At 38.1% G+C, this 22,784-nt stretch overlaps 1 protein-coding gene and 1 long non-coding RNA gene across 6 annotated transcripts in view; one reads left to right on the top strand and one right to left on the bottom strand.

Moving 5' to 3' along the window:
• HDAC9 (histone deacetylase 9) overlaps positions 1-22,784 on the bottom strand; it is a 479,936-nt gene that overhangs the window by 173,016 nt on the left and 284,136 nt on the right. For 3 of the 5 annotated variants that reach the window (XM_037385336.1, XM_037385334.1, XM_037385335.1), the window contains exons 12-14: positions 21,217-21,427; positions 20,592-20,809; positions 9,580-12,136 (exon numbers count right to left, since the gene is read on the bottom strand). In XM_037385336.1, coding sequence (XP_037241233.1) covers positions 11,816-12,136; positions 20,592-20,809; positions 21,217-21,427 — 750 coding nt within the window. In that variant the 3' untranslated portion in view covers positions 9,580-11,815. Of the gene's footprint in view, positions 1-9,579; positions 12,137-20,591; positions 20,810-21,216; positions 21,428-22,784 lie in introns of those variants that run through there. The other 2 variants (XM_037385339.1, XM_037385337.1) reach the window with 1 other exon arrangement.
• On the top strand, positions 1,322-20,585 carry LOC119146944. Its single transcript, XR_005103896.1, has 3 exons — positions 1,322-1,332; positions 12,962-13,963; positions 15,222-20,585. It is a non-coding gene; the product is annotated as an uncharacterized LOC119146944 (long non-coding RNA).

Raw genomic sequence — 22,784 nt, 5'->3', positions numbered from 1 at the left:
GACCAGTTATAAGCAGGACTTTTCCAGCTGCCCTTACTAACAGGCAACTCTAAAATAACAGTAATGCACGTCTTAAGTTTCTGCTAACAAAGCTGATTTCTGACCAGAAGGCTAAAGTATTCTTTTTCATCTATTAAGCTCTGAAAGTGACAGTTCTTCTTCATATTCCTAATATTTCCTTTTCAGCTCACCAAGGCCAAAATGTCATCTTTTCTTGTAAAACAAAAAATCAAAGCCAAATGGTTAAAATGCAAAGTTTTGGTTAAACAAACAGTCAGTATTTCAGTGGTTTTATCTGCAGCCTGCAGAGCAACTAAACAAAGCCAAGATATTGTCCATCTCTTTGACAGACAAAGAGCCTCAGAGGTCCAGAATGACATGCCCGGGGCTGGCACGTGATTAGAGTAATTAAATTAAATAGCAGGAAACATGTTTTCCATATGCCATTGCCTGGCCACACACAAACTGTAACAGTAAATCTTTTATATTACATTGGTTCAGGGAAATGTATAACCATTTTAAAAATGCATGATGCCCACAAAAATAAAGTTAAGGGAATATAGTAGCATACTCACCAGCATCCCTGGCTTTGGTCATTGGCCTGAAACGCCAAACAAGTTCAGTCCTTATTTATTTATTATTAAAGGTGCAACTCAAAATGTCCTGAGGATGTGAATATTCAAGAAGCATTACCAGGTTTATACTGGAGGGTACTGTTGAGTCGCTGATTCAGAGGAAAAAAAGAAAGTCCTCCCAGTAAAGTTAAGAGAAACATTTTGGGTATCTTACAAGCTGAGAACCTAGCATATTTCTGTCACTCTTTTGCAACAGCTAGGCCCTCTAAACATGCATCAAAAAGGAATTTCAGTTTCAATTCTGTTTCCCACAGCCATATGAACTCAAATTTCTTTGTTTTCGTGGCCAGTTGTTAGAAAAGACCGTGTTTATCCATGCTGTAATACAGTCAGAAGAACTGTTAGTCCATGGGATCATCTGTCATTCTTGATTTTACTTGTCACTGCACTATTAAGATCAACTAGAACACTTGCTAATCTATTTCTGACTCATCTTTCAGCAGTTGATGATGCCAAATTAAATCACTTATTTCTGTTTTGTTATGGTTCTGTATAATAGGAAAAGGCTGCAAATCAGCTTGTAGGAGTTATTAATCAGTGAGGTCACAGATTTAAATGTCCAGTCCTTGAGGTTTTTAGGAGATGACACATAGGAACTTCTCTGATAAATGATAAATTCTGAAGATGGCAAATTTCTCTTAACATGAAGAGAAATAAGAATTTGCAAAAAAACATCTCACAGAAGTAAATTAAAAATGTGTATCACTGTATCACTGTTTTCTGGTGAAATATATACATGATTTCATAAGCATTTTAGATATTCTGTCTTCACTTTATCTATCACTATGTCCCTGACCCAGAATGCTCAGATAAGAAACAACAGAAAATTCAGTGCTTCTTATTTCAGGTCCAGTACTTAACTGCAGTATTAAGTTCAATAATTGATTCAATTCAATGAAATCAAAGTATAAGCTTTCAGCTGGAAACATAAATGTCAATTTATCTTTAAAAAGTGGTGTAACAAAAGTGATAGAACATTGATACTCTGGGCTCAGTCTTTAGCAGTTCTAGTATTTCTCAAGTTATTGAAGTGAGATGCAAGATGTCACTGTGTAGTCACTGTAATCTCCATTATTTAGGCAGGAAAACTCTGTTTAAGAGTGAATCTAAAATAGTTAAAGGAGATGACTCAGGCTGGTAGTAGCTGGCAGAGCTTTTGTTTTTTCTGTTTTAAACATTTCTTTAACTGTCTGAACTCTTCTATTCCCTGAAAGGATCACTGCAGTTCAACTTAAATTAATTAGCCCAAACTTTCTATAAAATGGGTTAAAACAATCAGTTAAAAGGCAAAGCAGTTAATCCCTTATTACCATCTTGACTTCTGAGAACAAAGATAAAAAAGAATGTTTTTTACAGTAGGGAGAAATTTGGAGCCTCTGGCTGAAGCAATGTTGTCATCCTTTGGAGGGGATGGAGCTGAGCAGCTCTCCAAGCCAAGGAAGGCTCTCAAGCCTAACTGCTTGGTGCTCTGGAAGATGTTTTACGGATGCTGCTTCACCTCCTCTGCTTGCCCTCGCCGTTATGTCCCACAGCAGTCCTGGAGTGAGGAGGATGCCCCTCAGTCCATTCCCCCTGCTCTCTGGCAGGTCTTGGCCTCCAGCCGCTGTCCCTTCCCTGCCAGGAGGCAACCCCACCATGGAGTGGCCGTGCATATGGGTGAAGCAGTGGTAACTAAAGGCTTGTGGCTCTTTTATGCCTTGGGATTGTTAGAAATGGGGCAAACCTGGAAAGCTTGGCAGAGGGGCTGGTACACCAGAGGACATCTGCAGGATGGTCACAGGAGGGAGAAGGGGCTGGGGAAGCTTCTGGTGAGGAGTTATTTGCTGAAGGGGAGAAACACTGCAGTAGCTTTGGGCGTAACTGTTCTGATTTTGCGAAATATGTTCTTGGAAAGCAGCTCTGCCTTTGACCTTTTGGTGTTTTTCCAGCATTACTCATTTTAGCGATAGGAGCTATACGCTGTGAGAAGCCTCAATCCCTGTGAACCACCACAGTGCTTCAGTGGCACAGAGGAGATTTAGCCTATAGAGAGAACTTGGTAGTATTCCTTGACTCATACAATGCTTAGTACTTAGACCTATGAAAACATCTGAAATTCAGTCTGGTGGCTTCTGCCTATGTTAAAAAAAGTGATTCAGTTTTGCCATCAGTAATGTTGATGAATTACTGAGACCGAAGGACTGGGACAATTTTGTTTCTCCTGTCCTGTTTCCTATTCCTCATTCCAAAGACCTGCTATAAGCTCTGCTGACCACCTCCAGCACAGCACTTCTCAGAAGATACGCAACACAGGGATTGAGTATAGCAGCAGTAGTGACCGGTGGCTGTTCGCTGCTGATGCAACAGTACTGTAGAGTGATCTGTGGAGAAGGCAATAGCCAAGGAGTGGGTCTGCTTTTTTGGTAGGGGTCAAGTTGTGAGACAGTATTTTCCAGCTTCTTATTTTGCAGAGTACCTCAGCTGTGTAGTCAGCTGCACGGCTTGAATCTCCTTGTTTTGTTAGGCTCAGGCTCTTCAATGGATGAACTTTGTAGTGTGGAAGAGCAAAATATGGATGTATTGGTTCTTCTTGACATATGTTACTGTTGCATTTACAGGATTCTGCAGGTTGAATGAATCTAAACTAGAAGAAGGACTGTGTCCTCCTTTTCTGACTTGCCAGATCCTCCTCCATTTCTAACTCCTCACCTGAAAAGTCTTTTTCCTTTTCAATACTTAGCATACATATTAAAGCAGAAGAAAGTAAAAATAGGAAATACCAGCACTACATAAATAAGAACTTGCTATGCATCAAATATTAAGTGACCTATCTTCTGATTTACTTAATTACTGTCTGAAGTAATCGTGCAGAAAAGCAGGTACATACAGTAGAGCTGATCCTGGTAAAAAGACGTAAAGAGTTTCCAAAATTTTTTCTTCTCTAATGTACATAACTTATAGGCAGATACTCAAAGTGGGTTCATAATCAACCTTTTACAATGACTCTGAATGCGCAGGTGGCCATGACAGTAAGGAAGAGAACCAAACACTGCTTTCCTTCTATCATTGACCAGGTAAACTCACAGTATCCTTTCAGGCTTAAATGATCCACTTGGTCATGGCATCTAGGATTGGGTACCGAAAACCAATTCTATGAGGGAAACTGTGCTCTGAAACTCTTTCTCTGTGGTGACCACCTGCAGCTCCCCTTCACAACTGCAGCTTCACAAATGCTGTGATCCTGTGGGTATGGCATCCCACTGCATTTTCTCGGGCCAAATGCACTTTATGCCGACCCATTTTGCAGCCTGAAAGGATCCTGCTGGTCAACGGCTGTGGGAACCGCTTGCCCATGAAAAAAAAGAGTGAGGTTAGTGGATGACTCGGGGAGCTGGGCCCAGATGGAGCTGGGAATGAGCATTGGCTTCAGCATGCCAGCTGCAGAACTCCCCCCCCCCCCCATCAGCTCATCCCTGATGTAGCTTCTTACTAAATTACAGATTCTTCCACGAAAGTAGAAATTGAAAATGAAACTGAGTTAATGTGCTTTGAGTCTTTTGCTTTCATTAAAAGCTGGAGGGAAAGGGCCAGAGAGGTGAAAGAAAGGATTACTTTTACAGGAGGATCCAAGCTACTGTAATAGTGACATATAATAGTGCCTAACTTGAAAGCAATTGATTGACTTGGGAAAATGAGCTGCCTGCTTAGTGCATTATCCATCAACATGGATAAGTAACAGTCCCCATGCTCATTCTCAGCCTCTTGCTGCAGGAATGAATCTTGCTCCTGTTCCATTTTCCTTGCTGGTTCTGTGCTGTCTGTGTTTGTGTTCTCAAAGCCTTCCCAAGAAGGGATGGATATTCTTATGAAAAAACTTGGTCACATAGCAAAAAGGGTAATGCTGCACGTATTTTAACTGAAATCACTAGCATCCTTAGCGAGGCCTTACTACCAGCAGAAGTGGCCAAATCAGAGCTATTGAAGTTGGGTGTCCCTGGGATAAGCCTGTGGTGATAACACCTGTATTCAGCACTGCCATTTTTATCTTTCTGTCAGAAATACTAATGGAGAAGCTTTGAAGCTCTCTGTATAAATTCAGTAGCTTCAGAAAACTGAAATCTATGCAGAAACTAATGGGAAACTATGACAACAGACCTGTACAGATTTAGGTAAATGTTAAGAACCAAAAAAGCTCTAGAAAGAAAGGAAGATGTCGAGGGATGTGCTGTTGGGCTTTGGAGCCTTTGATGTCCTAAGACAAGGTGTCAAAATAGATCAAAATGGGTTAGAAATGAGGGAAACCTGATCACCACCAGTCCCTGTGTGCAGTCAGGTAGCTGAGTGATGCAGCCATGCTCTCTGATGTGTAGTAACTCTTCAGCTTCTGTTTTCAGAAGAGGAAGATCTAGGAAAGTAAGGCTTAGAGGCAGCTGGTCTCTGTAGCTATCCCTCTGCACACAGGGGGAGAACACTTCCTAACAGCACTTCTGCCCTGTGCTCCTTCTGGATCTGTTCAATAGGAATAACAACAATAAAAATCTGCAAGCTGCCACCTAAAAACTATCACAGTACCCTTCTTGATGGGAGCAAAAGGAAAAGACTAAGGAGAGGGAGGGCTGGAGGCTGAATCCTGCATGCTTCAACTGCCTTACAGAGAAACTGAGCAAAGCCTTCTTAAGCCCTTGCCATCGCTGTGTTGCTGCAATTTCATAGCTGTAATTTTCACAAGACCGTTTGCTGAGGAAATACAGGCAGTATGAACAGAAACCTCCACAGTCTCCTGGGGATCCAAAGGTCACAGTCCAGAACGTGAGAGGACACAGATTATGCACTGCTTTCTGCATTACAGCACCTATGTCTCAAAAGCATTCAGGCTGAGCTGCTCTTCCAGGATATTAGACAACAGAGCTTTATGAAGATTTAGCCAGCAGTATACTGAGGCGTGCATGTATTCACTTTCATGTTTTAAGGGAAGGAAGAAAATGAAAACTTGTGTGCAAGCTCATACATGTGTCTGACAGAGACGGAGAGACATTCAGCGGTCAAAACAGAATTCTTCTAAAAATGAAGCGTTTAAAGAAGCAGCTTTCCAAGAACACATAATCCTCCTCAATGACAATAATAATAAAACCCCGTGCTGTCTGATACAGGAAGTGACAAATTGCCCAATTGTATGAAAGCAGTATCATCTGACTGTCAAAATGTGAAGTGATAATTACTGGGATCTGGACTTAGAGACCTTCGATTCATGCTAGTTATGTACCCCTGATTAAGTAATTTTGCCTAATGTTGCCCCAGTTGTCTCCTTACATGCCACTTTCTCTTACAAAGGGGAGCAGTAGCAAAAGTTTCAAGGTACTATATTATAAGTATCTGACAGAGGAAAAGAAGCATAAAAAGTCTTGGATTGAAAAATAAATGCAGTATCAACATTATTCTGTGCAGGTACCAGTGAAATGAAATAATGTTATTATGTCGTAATGCCATGTGTTTGGTCAGACAATTCAGTTCTTGATTTAATCGTGTGATAAAGTAAGTATTACTGCCTTCTGTAACTGAAAGTTTACAATAGGAGATACAAACAAAAATAAGAATCTCCTTGGCACTCATTAAGAAAGTAGGTTTGATACTTTCTGAGAAAATGGGTTATTTTCAAGTCTGACAGGGAAAGAATAACTACTAGTAATTACTCTCATCATTATTCACTTTCACATATAATTGGCATAAAATATATATATATAAAAATAATTGTTCTTCCTGTAGCATAATTTTCAAAGACTGCAGTTAGAAACTTTATAGAGATGGACAGACCCTTAAGAGCAAAGGTGAGGGAAAGCTGGCTAAATATTCAGATGGCTCTTCCCCTTATGTAGATGAATAAGAAATTTTCAGAAAACAAATCCGACTACAGAGCCCTCCGCTCCCTTGCTCCATCCAGGCAGTCTATGGCTCAAGTTTGAGCTCAGAAATCATAGTGCCAGCTTGTGTTATGTAGGGGTTGTACTGGGACTGTGCACTCACAGACTTGAGGAAAGGCAGAAAGGTGCAAGGTTAGTGCCTCTCTTACTGGCTGCACTGTTAAAGGACACAAAGTAGCCTACACTCCCCACCCCCCTCCACCCCCACCCCACCCCCCCCGCCAAGAAAAGTAAAATATGAATTGAGCTAGTATATACAAGATGGAAGGTTTATTTGGAAGTCTGACATTGTTCAAAACTTGCATTTCCATTTATCCCTCCCTTCACAGGACTTCTCGAGGCCAAAATGTTGTAATATTCTACCACCTCAGAAGAACCAGGTATGAAGAGGGGAACTTTTAACACCATTTCATCCAACCAACTTCCCTTATATTTCAGAGGTATGTACTGTTAAGAGTCTAGGCTACTTCAAGGCAACTATGGAAAGTAAAGTAAAACAAACACAACAAAGGCTCCACAGCCAGATTCAAAACATCTCATTTAATCGGCTAATTAAGGCACCGAATCACTTACAAGTATCTGCTCTACCAAAACAACTCTAATGACTGAAGCCCCGGTGTAGTCATCACAGAGAGTCAGACATTGCTGAATGACTTCAAGTTACTAAGCTAGCACCCTTTTAACTCTCAGGTGCTGATGAAATAACCCTGGGGGGTCTCCAATAGTTGTGCGTGCCCCCAGGCAGCTGGGGAAGTTCTTCTGTATGGGCTACATGAGTCACGGGGACAGAATCAAAATAAGCAAAAGGAGTGTGACACTTGAGCTCAGCAAATGGGGACCAGAAACCAGGACACACCTAAAGGATGCCCCTTCCCAGTCCTGTTTGTGTGGGTGAGTGAGTGAGCATGGCCGAGGAATCCTGCTTTTCTAATGGCTAATTGTGTTTTTTGCCTTTAAATCTAATTCCAAATTAGGCTGAACTAGAAGAGGAAAAAATCAAATGCAAAGCACAGCATCTACCAAACAGAGTGGTAAAATTCCACAGGGATCACTGGGATTATTGCTCTAGCGCAGAGAAAATAATTTTATCCAGGATGCTCTTCTGTTTGCCTGAACAGCAATTCAGCATATGATGTTCTAAGCTATATTCCTCCACTAAGAAATGAGGTACAGAAGCCCCACTACCACCCAGATGATGGGAACTACATAAGGAAATCAGAAACTAAACAAATAAATGAAAAGCAAACAAACATTTCTTAAGTGGATAAGTAGGACATGCTGCTAGTGGGACAGAATACAATAAGGAAATTAACTTGGCTTAGCTAATTTTGGCTGAAAATTGTGAAGTGTTCATAAAGGGGAGAAATAAGTAAACATTTTTAGATTGGTGGTTGGGACTAACGTTTATAGATTTTTACCTCAGAATGCCAGTGAAGATAAAAACAGGGTATAGTTGGCTTAAGTAACATGGAGTAAATCTTGGTGATCCTGATGATAATGAAGATGGAATGAAGATAGTGCATGAATGAATTGCTGAATAGTAAGGATGAGTGGTGGTAATGTCTGTAGTGCTCATGCTTTGCTGAGACATTCAAATTTAATCCTATTTTGTTAATGCCAGAAGATGAAAAAAAGGCTAATGTTACAGTAATGTGTGTCTGTCTTGAGTATTATTCGTAAATATTTGGAAGCATTTTCTTTCCCTCATTTAGTAGTAAATATTTCTAAATTAGTAGCTATCATGGCATTATCTTTTGGACAACAGGACAGAATAAACATCTATTTTTCAAGGAAAAAAAAAGATATATGCACATCATTTCTGGAATAAGATAAGGCTTGGGAATTGTATTAAACTATGATTATTTTCTTTATTATGGGTGCTTTGATGCATGGTAAACAAACAATTTAGAAAAAAAACCCTAGGTGTAGCCTTCAAATGAGGAATGTTGTAAATTGAAAACATTTGTGGCTGCTCTTTAAATTCTGACACGAGTATTTAAACAGAAGGTATCTCAATAAAATCCCTGTTGAATGAGTGAATGACTTATAAACCTAAGATTCTAAATACATAATAAACAATAGGGCAAGCAGTATAATGTTATACTGTTAATGATAGTTTTAATCTTTCTTAAGCTAAAACTTGACTTTTCATCTTGTTTTTTTTGGGTGGATTACTGACAAAACATTACTTTGCTGTTGTATCAGTGAGTATATTGAATTTGGTTTATGGGAATATTTATTCTTACATATTTATGATGTTGAAAGCATTTTATTTTCATTGAAGTTATACCAGAATCGAAGCTGTTAGGATCCTTTGCAATTTAAATGAATAGTTAGAAGAGCTAGTTTCTGAACTCCTTCGGTAGTAGTAATGCATATACTGTGGCCACAGGGATCGTTGAGCAGTACAGGCTATTTCTCTCTGTAGATCTGAAGTGAAGTTCAGTAAATGTCACAAAGCATTAAATATCTTCACGGAAGTGTTATGGTGTTTCTTTAAAGCACGACTTCGCTGTCTCACACAATTCTGTAGTGTCTGCAAAGCTTGTGGATTCCCTCCTCTCCAACATCTTTATAGGTGGACTCTAGTTTTGCAAAGGCCTTGACGTATATCAAAGAGGTCAGTATAAGCTGTTTCAGCAGCATCTTTTGGGTTCTAGTCAGGTTTTAGAAATGTCATGGAAATTATTTCAGTTCATCTGAATTTTGGATAGGTAGGAGCCAAGAAACTGGGATTCACCTTTACCTTTCCTATATATGGTGCAATATATGATCACATGTTCAAGACAGATGCCATGATGGGAAAATAAGCATGCATCAATACTATTCCACATTCACTAAAACTTATAATGGCTGATGTAGGATAAAATAATAGATGAAAAAAAAAAAAAAAGACTTTGTGTAATTATTGTAAGAATAGTGTAACAAAAACCTTGCTCCTGAAAGCTTGAATTGTTTCAACAATGTGTAGTGAACATATTTGGTTATACAAAGCAAAAGCACAACTAAATTATCAAATTTACACAAAGTCAGATATCTGAAAGGGGATCTTTTAAAAAAAAAACTTTATTTGAGAAAGGAGGAGACTTATATCAGAAGGCAAAAAAAGGGAACATACAAACAGAATATATTTACAACACAAAACAAGAGATCACCTCTAAGGGTGTAAATTATAATAAATACAGTAGATTTAAAATGTAAAGAGACAATAATCAATTAGAAATGTGGTTTAAACCCAGTTTTCCTTTTCACTGGTTCCAGGTAGTTTTTCTGTTTTAATTTTATCCAAATTTGAAAGGTTCTGAAATTAAAGTCCAATAATGTATTGGGGTTTCTTACCTGAATGACATTATAAAAATATCTTTTGTCTTTTGTGAATACATGTCTTTGAAATTATATTGTACAAAAGTTTTCTCATTTGCAAGTTTCTCCCCAGATAAAATGTATTTTAAAAGATGCACTATCCCTTTTTGATGAGGCTGAGGTTAGATTTCGAAGAAAATTAAAATTATACGCAATGGGAAAAACATATAATTTCATTTTTATATGCTTCATTTTTTGAATGGGAATGTGATTTTTTTCATCCAAGATGGGAAAGGTTTCTGTTCAAATACAAAGCGCACACAACAATTACCTGTTTTTCTCAATTAATAAATCTTTTCTATCTAAGGAGGCCTTTCATATTAACAGCAACTATTTAGTCATTTGTTTGGCGACCTTCTAGGAAAAAGGATAATGTATCTTTAGTAGTTACAACATTTTATAAGAGATTTAATAGTAAATAGCATAATGTAAACAACACATGCTAATAACATTTTAGAACAATTTCTACATTTGGCAAAACAGCTATCTCTTTTGAAACAGGATACTGCACCTTAAAATACCTCAGCTTTAGAAATATAAATATTTTTAATAGAAAAAAAAACCTGACAAGGATTCCAGGTCAGTTTGGGATTATCCATATTAAAGGGGATCTTAATACAATGAATCTTTAACTAGCTTAACAAAAGTAAACCTATAAAACAAGGTAAACATATCAAAAGGGAATATGAAGGAAATGTTTCACTGGAAAGCTTCCTTAACAATTTCCCTACTCGCTTTGTTATTTTCTTTGACAATAAATCAATTCATAGAGTGCCTTTAAAAACAGAGGGAGCGCTGCCCCATTCCCCCCCCCCCCCGCCCCACATTCCTCAGCACATGAATCACTTGGGCTTCCTGTTTCCATAAGGCATTTCCTGCCCCCCTTCCCAAAATCACTTTTCTGCAGGAGAACAGCAGGGACCTGACAAAGTATAGACTTAAATAAACAGGGCCTTCCACTGCACCCAGCCTTGCTGTGCCTGATCTCGAAGCAACGGAAAGGGACGCTGGCTGCGTACGTGCACTGCGCTTTTCAGCCTTGCTGAAATGCTTACCAACAATCTGAATTTTCCTTTTGCCAAGCTGGCATTTTATGCACAGTTGTTATTTTAGTATTTGTCCATGAGACCTAGCGGTAAAGGTTATGTGGTATTGTATGATTAGTCTTTCTTTTTTTTTAATAAACAAGTGATTGGATATCAGACGATAATGATAACAGTTATGTGCTTTTCCTGCAATATCCTAGTAACTGATTGGAACCTAATGCTGCATTTTGCTTCTCACCAGTACTCACAGCTGCTGCATTTACGGATGTCTCTGTGGACAGTATCATCAAATAAGACAGAATGAAAAATTAACTAAGCAGTGCAAAAAAGAAAATAATGCAAATTTTAAACAGTGCCTTGCCTTGCCTCTTCACATCCACCTGGTATTCTCTAAACTCAACTTTATACACCAGCCTGGGACCACTGATATAGCAGTCAGTACCTGTCTACCGAGGAAAATATACCCTAATGTTAACAGTGTTCAAGACTACACTATGATACAGTATATACAGACAGCTGAAAGCAAAAGTCAGAGGATTCAGAATCACAGAAGAATGTTTCATCAATCAGATCTGGAAACTAATTCCAGCAGTTGCTGATCTCAACAAGCTAGGTGATACTAGAACTAAGCGATGTAATGTAATCCTGGGTTAATACAAAGTCTATCAGCTATTATGCAAAGGTTTATGTAGAATAATTGACTGCAACAGGTATTTTCTCAATTAGTGGCCATAAGGATGAGCTTCACTATGTTTTCAAGTGTGCATACAACACTTCTGCCTTTGTTAGATTCTTTGAACAGTAAATCAAGATTTGCTAGATCAGTGAATCAAAACACAATTGCTTATCAAAGCCTAGAAAATGCACGTGATGTTCAGATAATAACCTTAATTACAAATCCTGGAGCTAAATCTTTGCCTATTACCTGTTGCATAAAAGCAGCTTGCTCCCCAGATTCCATTTGCTGGGTTTGAACATCCTCATCACTGTCCGGTGGTTCCTCTTTGATTTTCACAGCCCCCACCTGCTGTCCTATTCTGTCATCCACACCAGCACTGCTGCTCTCAGCCCTAACGCTGGCACTGCTGGCAGGGGCTTGCTCTTCCTGCATCGAGTGATCTCCGTGAAGCTCTTCTTCGGCTTCCTCCAGGTGACTGCCAGGCTGCTTGAGCTGCTCGATGGACTTAGAGAGCATCTGGAAAGAGAAAGTGGGAATGATTATTGATTCCTTTCACTGATGCCAAACACTGAAAAGTACTACATTTACACTGACAAAATTAAAGCTTCTGTAGCAAAACCATGTAGCTGTGCATGGCTAAAACATTAATGTACAGGGAAAAAAGAACCAAAGGTCCCAAGCAAAAGGTCACTTGTTATTCTGCAGTAGAAAATACCATGTGTGTAGAGAGTGCTATACAGTAAAACTAAACTAAATATAAGACAGAATAATGAAAATGTTACACTGTTACAGCTGGCAATCATGAGAAATTAGTCTCCTTTCATACTCTTCCAACATAAATGCAGAAATTTATTTAACTATATTACAGTTCATAGTCATATAAAGGAACTCTAAGATATAAGAAAATTAGTAATCTCATTAATTTTTTGTTATAAGTAAATTAGGGAATGTTCACACAAGCTTCTCCGTCAACTAAAGCATGAAGGCACCAAAAGCCAACACAGGGGTGGTGACAAAGAGCTGCTGTCATTCCCCTTTCCTGTCACACAAAGATGCTACAAGCATGTCATTTGTCCATGACTGGAAAGACTACAGCTTTTGTTGTGCACGGTACAGGTACCCCAGTTTCAGCAATAATGACATAACACAGCTACCCAGATAATCCTGGTTTTACACCATCAAATGCTATTGTAAAGCTCTGCTGAGGTGCCAGATGCCCAAGTGCTGCAATCAAGTACAATTTATGTTTTACTAAGATACAGCAAACGAATTCCAAAATAGTCCAAATGTAATGCAAAAAGGCAAAACTTAAAAAAATAAATCCCTGCTTTGTTGAAAGAGGTGCGTAAGAATCTGCAGGGTCAAGTGAGTAATTACCATTTACTCAACTGATTGATTTCAAGCCGATACCGATTTGTATCACCAAGGTCAAATATACTGAGAGGAGAAAAACCCCCACCTTTTACCATTTCTCTTACATAGTTTCCTCTTCCCATCTGCATTCCCCCGCAACTATCAAGCGCCTCAAACTGTGTCTTAGCTACTGCTATATGCTGAGTTACTGGATGGCTTCAGTACAGCTATTTTGTTACAAACTGTGGACCATTTAGTTTCATTCTGCTTGCTAATGCATATGGAAAAACGCCACCCCAGTGAAGGGCAGGGCTGTCATGTAAACTCTGATCAAGAAGCTACAGCTGGATTCAGAAACTCCTACAAAGTCAACAAGAAGAGTTGAAAGATCTGTTTATGCAGTTCCAGTTGATGCTCTGATGCATACGCCTCACATCAGTGCAGAAATAAATTCCATGCTGGAAGTCCACAGGCTTCAGTCACAGCAAATCTTCATTTTTGGGATGTAATGGGAGTTTAATAGCTTACTAGAAAGAAACAAACAAAAAATTCCTTTTCATTACCATATTAACTAGCAAATCGCAACACGTGCATCCTGCATGCTGCAGGTGGCATGCTCTAAGCTGGGGAATACTTACTACTGCAACTAATGCAGAGTGTCTCCTTTTATTAAGCAGCATCTGGAAAATTTCTCAGATCAAACCCATAAATCTTTTCCAGTTGTTTGTTTCTCAGTGGATGACGCTGACCAAGAAGGCAATGAAGCTAACTACGTGTATTCGGCTCAGGTACGCTCCTCCCTGTCGCTCAGTTACACATCTGTGGGCGAGCCCTCTCCACTCCTCAAGCAAGAAAAGAAAGGCAGGACTGGCTGCTAGCAAGTAAATACAAGCTGAAACATCTGTGTGACAGATAATCACATACAGCTACGAGAGTCACTGATGCTGATCCATCTGTAAACCATTCCATGTGCCAGTTACTTGATACCAGGTGGGTTTTTCTGGAGGGGAAGCCAAGAGAAAATGAGTGTATGTCCACGGCGAAGTTAAGACACATATTTAGCTCATTACTGCTCTCCTTTCTTTTATGGTTTTTCACTTTTATGTCAGGCTCTTTCTTCTTCACATTGCTGTATGGCATAGAACTACTGATGAGCTTTCTGAGGCAACACATGCTGGACTGTAGTATATAATCTATACATGGAACACCTTCAAACACTTTTTGCATGTAATCAGTGGAGTGATCCAAGCACACGTAAGGGGGCTGTGGAGACTGGAGTGGCATTTGTGTGCAATTCAGCTTGCAGCATTCCTGTCTGGGGGCCTGCTCCAATGCTGTGGAAGTCACCGGGCAATTTGGTCCAGACTTAAGTGACAGGAAGAGCTAAACCAATTACATTTTCTAAGACTGTGAAATGAAAGTCTTTATGTATTTACACAGTAGATTTTACAAAGTGCGTTCATATTATCATCTTTACTGCCAGATCTTATTAAAAACATCCTTTATTCTGTGACTTTGACTAAGCCTCAGGCGAGGGGCCACGGGGCACCACAGTCATGTCCCTGAAAACCACTCCTGCTACTTGGATAGCTAAGCCACTGCTGACTGCTTTCTCTGTATCAGCACCGTGCTTTCATACTTGGTTAAAGTGTTTTCTAAAGGCAGCTTGGCCCCATCTTATCCCAGTAATTACATTAGTAGCATGACCAGGGGACTGTTCAGTTCTCCTAAGTCAGAACCATCTTATTTTATATCTCCTGGTAGTACCATGGAAAATTATGTATCTGGAGACATGTAACGATATCAATTTAGAGTCAATATTTCTATTTTATCTCTCAATCTAAGGCTGGATTACACAGCAGAAAATGGGTCCTGAAGGCAACACTACTCAGGTTCTTTCACTGTGCAGCTGGACACTTTTGTTTACACTTAATGTTTAAATCTTTCACTTTAAATCTCCACTTACCACTTTTTTCTGAATTTATCTGTAGGTACATGCAGGACTTTCTCCTCATTTTAATACATATTTTTGATTTTTAAAAAGTGATTTCTTAATCTGATTTTTAATAAGACTACATTTATAAATAATAATAAAACCATGGCTTATTTCAATAAGATATTGCAGTTGTACAAATTGGTCTTCTTTTACCAGTACATTTTACTGCTATCGCTATTCCAACTAAAGAAGTCACTCAAAAAAATGTTTACATGATAATGTAACCTATATTTTTTCCCCTTTTATTTTCAGGAAATTAAACTGTAAGGGATATGCATGAGCCAAAGTAAATAGTGGCAGCAGGAGAGGAAGCATTTACAGACATCAACTCCATTGTATAATTTCAAGAGTCCAACCAAAAAAAGACATCAAACACAATCTAACCTGCTTGCTTGTACAGAAAAATGGAAGACTAAGTGTAAATAATCTGAACATTGCAACAGACCATTTTAAAGGTCCTTCATTTGCAACTGCTGCCTTTGTTTCTCCTTTGTATCGATAAACTCTTGTAAAATACAATACTTTAAATAAAATGTCTTTACAAAGAGACAAAGCACAAAATCCTGCATCAGCCACCCTATATATTTCTTTCCTTAATTAATTGTTCATTTTAAATACATGGCAGTTATTTCTATATACGCTTATATACTCACAGAACACATTTTTCTCCTTATCTGCTATAGCTATCAGATTACTTTGACCAGCTATGTATGTTATTAGCTGTACAAAAACAACTTGGCACCTGCTTGTTGTTGTCTCTGTTACTCATGTAGTACAGCGTTTCTAAGGGATGCATTTATCTTTCAAAATCATTCTTCTGCATTGTGGCTTAAACATTAGTTCTCAACAAAGAGGAGAATGCCCTGGGCATTTTTTAGTTCCAAACAAAGTCAAATGTTGCTACACTTTTGTCCAAATAATCCCCAGATATAAGCAATATTTGAAAGAAGAAATGTGCTACCTCTCACCTTCAGAAGATGCTGGTCAGATGTGTAAGCTGGAAAGCCAAAACCTCAGTTGTAATATGTCTAATGAAACCAGATTCATTTACTCCTTCTGAACCTGATCCAGTCTTTCATGTTTCATTAAATACCATTCAGAGAGGTGAATGATTATCTGAGGTTAACTGTATCTTTTCAATATTCCTTTTGACAACAAATAATCTTCCTATTTTTTCCAACAATAAATCAACAGAAACTTCCATATTGGTCAGTTATGATCACCAAAGCACTAACAAATTTTCACTTCCCATGTATTTTTTGTCATGGATTTTTCACTTCTCAGTCTTGCCCAGTCACTGGTTCCCTATACAAAGATGTTTCAAACCAATTAACATCCTTGAATGAAAACTGAAATTCAACCACTCCTTATCTAAGCATTAACATTATTCATACTGCTCCTATACTACAGTGCACACTACCAACTGCCCCATTATTTTAACCTTTACTACTACAGTACAGAGGAGGATTCTACCATTAAAAACAAATTGCCAGAATGCTATGAATACATTATTTTAAGAACACATGTAGGGTTCCCACACTGATCAAATAAAATCTGGGTCCCGTGAAGGCAGTACTAGTTTAGCTTCAGTGGAGGCAGGCCTTTGCTCATCATATGTGACAAAAAAAACACCTTTAAAGGCAGTGAGCTTTGTTCACGTACTCTTCACATTAAGATGTCTGAAGATTTTCTTGAATGCAGACTTCTGCTAAGGGCTTTACACTTAGATTAGTTTAATCAAAATCACCTTTTTTTTCTGCAAGTGGCAAGGTCAAAGCCTTCTAGATACACAGATATACAAATAACATCAAGATTTTAAAGTTTTTATTGTAGTAGTGGTCTTTTGGTACCCAATTGCAATAATTTTAAGTGGGGGTTTCAGACTTTGGACTCCCTTTACTGAGCTAAATGAAGATCTGCAATGGTGATCAAAGGGCCTTATGAGGAAATAAGCTGTCATTTGGACAGAAGTATATTAAAGCTGACAACAGCAAAGCCGATCTTCCCTAAGACAAGCAGAGTTCAGGTTACTTCACATTCATTATTATTTTTTCCCCAGAAAGCTTGGATGAAGTTTTCTACCTACTTTTGGATGGGATATCAACATTTGCAGAATGTTTTCAGAAGGTCAGCATACTAGATCCCGCAGGTATAAATGTCAGTCTTCAGTGGAGACGTATACCGTTTCCCACATCAAAACCCTGGCATCTGACAGCTTACCAGAAATAATCCATAGGGGTCTTCTCTTTGTTATTAACGACAGAGGCACATCTCTTGGCAATGATTTGTTTCTCTTCAGAATGGAAATTATCTAGGGGAATTCTTTACCTCTGACCTATGTTAGACTTTGCTTGTTATCACCCTCACAGCAGCACTGGCTTGCTGCTGAAGTATATTCTTTTCTCAAAGAAAAGAAATGGCTTTTTAATACATGATAAATACAAGGATCAATGAGGTGGGGAGAAACTTGCTCTCTTCTTCTTTTTATTATGGCAAGATTCACCTACACGTCCACCAAAAATATCTGACCAAAAACAGTTTTCAGGGTGTGCTGACACATGCCATATCATCTTAGGTCAGGGCAAACATTCCAATACTGGGTTCAGTTGAAATATATTAAAGCCTTAAATACCTGAAGTCCAAAACATATGGAAAAAAGGAAAGAGAAATGGAAAAGAAAAAGAAGATGTTAACATGTTCTAAGCTCTTGATCAACTACCATTTCAAAGTCTTGTCAGCTTAAAATGGTTCTGGTCTTTCTCACCAAAACTTTTAAGAGAAAGGGAGTATTCCCTATTAAAAAAAACAAACAAACAACAAACCCTACATTTTTCACTACTCAAAAGGAGGGATACCTCTGCAAATTTCATTATACAGCCTATAAACAAAAATGAATGGAAAATAACAAGTGTATGTATTCACTTGATATATGGTCAAACTTGTCCTAAGAAAAAAGAAGATATTGGGTTGCTTTACTACATCATCTAGAATACCTACTCTTTTAAGGTTTAAATAACTGCTTTGCAGAGTTTAAGTTTGATTGTAAAGCCATAGAAATTATACAATGAACAAATAACTTCAACTGCAAATAGAGGCAAGTTTTAAGAGTGAACAAAGTATATTCCAGCATGCTAGCAGTGTTCAAAAACCTTATGTAGGCACAGGTGTTCAATCTGAACCTTTAAGTTAAAGGGTTAAAGAATAAGGTTTTAAATTCAGTACTTAAAAACCACTCCATTGTTTGATCTTTTCTCACTCTTTTGTCTATGGACTACCCTTAAATTCCAGTTAAGTCAGGTTTCTTCTTTGACGTAGATAAGAAAGGCCCCTGGCTTTCTGCACACTTGCAGAAGACAGTTAGATGATTAGAGCACTGATATTTTTCAGTACTATTGATCAAAACAGGTCTGAGAACAGTGCTGTAGAAGAACATAGATGCTGCAAACTTTAAAGTCTGATAAACCACCCACATCCTCAGATAACCCACTGCTTCTGTGGCTGCAGCACGATCTTATTCCTCCTTAGGTGTTCACTGCTCTGATGATTTACTGTGCTCCTGACAAAGGCTAGCTGCTCTGAGAGTAGGAATAAAGGAGACTGAGAAGCTACTGGGGCAAAGGAAGTAGCTTATGAAGATTCAAGGCAGTGGAAGACCCTAGGATAAACTTAAATTTATAGTATTTGTGTATAGCCTATACTGTACAGACTAAAAGCTAGGTTCACTAGGTTTTAAAAGAAGGAATGGGTTTGTCTCTTTAACACAAATAACCATGTGAGAATAAAAGCATATTTCAACTGTGAGAGGGAATTATTCTCCTTAACTTATATTTTCATTGCAGTTTAACTCAGGAAAAAAAAAAATATTACTGAAATAAGCATTATCCCAAACCAACTGCAGTCTTTTTATTTCCTTATCCAACCTAGCTCTTGTGAGGTGCAATGCATTCCTAGTCCCACATGACTAGGAATATATTTACGTGACTCAAGTTTAATTTTCACATTCAGGAAAAATGTATCTATATGCCACTGCACATATCCCCAAATGCTACGGTAAAATTTGTGTCAATAATCATATGATCTAACAAAAACATGACAGTGGGAATCTCTGCTTTGTGAGGAATGCATGAACTGACCAGTTTGTAGTGAATACCCACAAACAGCACAAAGACTCAGTACTTCACCGGTAAAAATCCTTTTCTCTTCAGACAATTGAGGGCAGGTGAAATATTTTCAAAACCTGAGGCTACGAGATATACATATGCCATCTTGATTAAACATATGGAATGCATACTCAAAGAAAAGCCAAGTGGAGTCCTAGTTGAGTAATCAAAACACCCAAGCTGAGAGGGGTTAACATGCGAGGATCAGCTCTGAACTTTGAAGTTTTCTGGTCTTCATTTTTCCTAATTAAGACAAGATTTAATAACCAAACCACTGTACAAACTATGTACTTAAACTCTAGGTTTGTTTCTAATTTTGTTGGGAATTCTTAGAGATTCCAAAGAATCAGTACCCCTGGGAAGTTCACCCAGTAAGGTGGATTGTTTTGTTTGTTTTTTTTCTCTTTTTTTTCACTTAGGTAGAAGGGCTGAATGCCAGCTTTTCATCTTTTCTTCTTTGCCATTGCCTCTTATATACAGTTATTAGGTAACCCTCAAAGAAAAGACAATAACTAAAGATGCACAATTAATACCTTTGAATTACTAGGTGAGCTCCAGAAAACAACTTTTGGAAAGCTATGTAGTAAGTGCACAAAAACATTCTCCAGATAAAAGCATTTAATTACTCGCATATCTTCATTTCAGAGCAGGGAACAGCATCACATTTGTCATAAAGGCATTAGCTCCTGATAAATCTATTTATATTCAGCTGAATATAAATAGATTTACTAATGGATGGTACCCTGTTTTCTCCCCTGCTCCATTCTCCCTCCATCTCCCTCCCTTACCCAGAACAAGGTGTTACTCTACAGGGAAAGAGGAGCACAATTCAACTCTGTATCTGATGTTAACAATAGCACATTTTTCTTTTTCCTTTTATATGGTAATTTTATATTGCCATATAGATAACAAAATGTCATGTTACTAATTGACTCACAGAGAAAAAGTTGGTTTGATAAAAGCCAGTTTAAAACATCTCCAGATGTTTATGAAGTTTCTGACATAAAAAAGATAAATTTAATCAGCTGATTTGAGTTCAGAGTTACATATTTACTTTACATACTAGTCCACAAGAAAGCTTAAAGAACAATTCAAAGGCAGCTAAATAGACTTATTGCTGAAGCACAGAAATGCAAAAGCTCTAAAAAATTGGACCAAAATGCAGTAAACTTTAAGGCACCATTTACCATTCAACAGGAAACCACCTGTAATTTAAACCTGTTAAGATGCTTTGAACCCTATTTTGTCGAATTGTATTCTTACGCATGACAAGAACAACAAATTACCTTTGTAGTGTGTTTCAGAAGCTGAAAATGAAGATCTATATAATTGTATACACCAACTATGCATAAACAAGATGCTCATGCTCTACTGTCTACAACCACATGGGACCAACACTTAAAATTCCTTATTAGTTTTCAACCTTTATGTTTACTGGAAATTCCTTATTTTAGGAACTCACCTTATTCATGTGGATTTGCTGCTGGTACTGTTTCTGCTTCTCCAAAAATTGTTGATGTTGCTGCTGGATAACCAGCTGGGCCAAAGTACTCTGAGGAAGAGGAGCTGACTGGGTTCGATTCAGTGGCCTGTGACGAGGCAGTTTGTGGGCAGCTCTTATGCCAGGTGAGACTCTCTCCTTTGCTGCTAAAGGAGACTGTGGATGAAGAGGAACCGCTCCTGCAAAACAAGGACATTTCACTCCCGTGTGCAAAACAACAAACTAATAGTTCTAATAAAAGAGAAAGTTTTCAGCAACAAGAGGGGTGTATTTTGCAGAACTTTATATCAGTGCTGATGCAGTGGGATGTGTACCACGTGCCTTGCCATGCTGGGAAGTTCAGCAGCTGCAAAAGAATGCGATGAAGTAATAATTTTCTCTTTTCTGTAATCATTGAATTCTTTCAGGCTAACAGACTTGAGCAGAATCACTAAAGGGGGAAAAAAAAAGGTGCGGTCTTTTTCTCCCACCCTTCCACTTTTCCCAATGGTTAGGATGTATAAAATCTGTATTACTGCATTTATTTTCATGTGAATACAAATGTCATTGAAAATAAATTATTATTGTGTTGACGCCTGATCATTACCAGTCACAAGAAGCTTTTGCTGTCTCATTTGTTCTTTCAGTAACAGATGCTGCAAGAGAGCTTGGTGGCTGCTATTTGGCTTTCCCTCCAAAGTAACATGAGGATGAGTCGAGGACGGAGGAATGTTCCCCCCATACTGTCCAGCCAAGGCCACTCCTTGTCTGAGCGACTGGGTCTCCCCCTTCTGCTTTTCTTTGAATGATGATGAAGCCTGTCAAAGAACAACGGCACTAGTAACTGCTTTTCACAGACCTGGCCATTTATATCTCCACTTGATTAGATGGTCTTATGTCATACTTTATGAATACATACAGAAGAAAAGGTTAACAACCCTGTCTTACACTTTGACTGTGAGATGAAAAGGGAGGAAGAACATGCCAGTTAAATGTAACACTGTGAGAAACTGAGTAATGGAACCACTTGAAAAAAAATCAGTAATAAAAGCCAAAGCGAAAGGAACTACTAGTTAGAACATTATTAATGAAAACTCAGGACCTACCCTTAAAATTCCTAAAGACCTTCCCACAGCCTCCTGCACAGGAAGATGGGGGATCAGAGGAAACAGTTCCCATTGAGTTGGGAATAGGCAAGGCTTGGTTTTTCACATAACTTTCCACCAGACAGCAAGCCAATCAGAAAAACAAAATAATTACCTGTAGTAGTGGGAAGCTATTACTTTTCCTGGAGCACTCCCTGACTCCCTGAAGGACAGCACAAATATAAGTTTCACCCTTTGCAAAGTATATTTATATAGTTAAATTCTCATCTACAAAATCATCAAGAGCTGTTGTACATGTATAGCATTTTAAAATGCCCTTAAAATTGTAGTTATTGATTTAAAACTTTAAGAAGTTTTGGCTTTCAACATTGCAAATGTACTTTATACCTCTTTGTTTTTTGTCTGGTTAAAAAAATTAATTCTTAAAGGAGCAGTTAAAGCAGAATAATAATTCTTACAGCAAGAATAATAACCTAACAGAAATAAGCATGCTGAGGCTTGCAGGTAACCACTTGTGGTATGTCATGGTCAAAACAGTATCTCTGACTATCTAAATTCTGTAAATTCTAATGAGGCAAACCAAGGGTTTAACTAATATTTTTGGGGCGTATGCTTACTTCACACTCTGCTATCACCCTTCCCTGAAAAACAAACAGCAAAGTAAACTTTACATTCCATTTGCAGCTGTTTATTCTAGTGACAGAAATAATCACTTACATAAATCAACCCCTTTGCTTTTTCTAATGCAAAAAAAGTAATATTTGGTGCTAGATGGCCACATCAAAAGCTCATATGATTTGAGTGAGAAAATTAAACATATTTATATTTATTATTCTGATGTTGTAAAATTACTTTGAAGCCAGTTATATTTTTGTGAAGTAGCTTAATTTTTTCCATCATTTAAAAACAATAATTTGCTATAAATGTCTCATGAAAGGCTTCTAGAGAACTGATTTAAAGCTTACAGTTTTCTTTGCAAAGTTCTATATCTGATGTTAAAATGTTGGATTGCAGCAATACATTATTGGTGAGAACAGTAAATGTACTGAAAAAGCTGTAAAATAATATG

The sequence above is a fragment of the Falco rusticolus genome, chromosome 4 (genome assembly GCF_015220075.1).
Source record: "Falco rusticolus isolate bFalRus1 chromosome 4, bFalRus1.pri, whole genome shotgun sequence".
Classification (NCBI taxonomy): Eukaryota; Metazoa; Chordata; class Aves; order Falconiformes; family Falconidae; genus Falco; species Falco rusticolus.
Note: the sequence above shows the minus strand (reverse complement) of the source record. Positions and strands in the feature narration are given on the sequence as shown.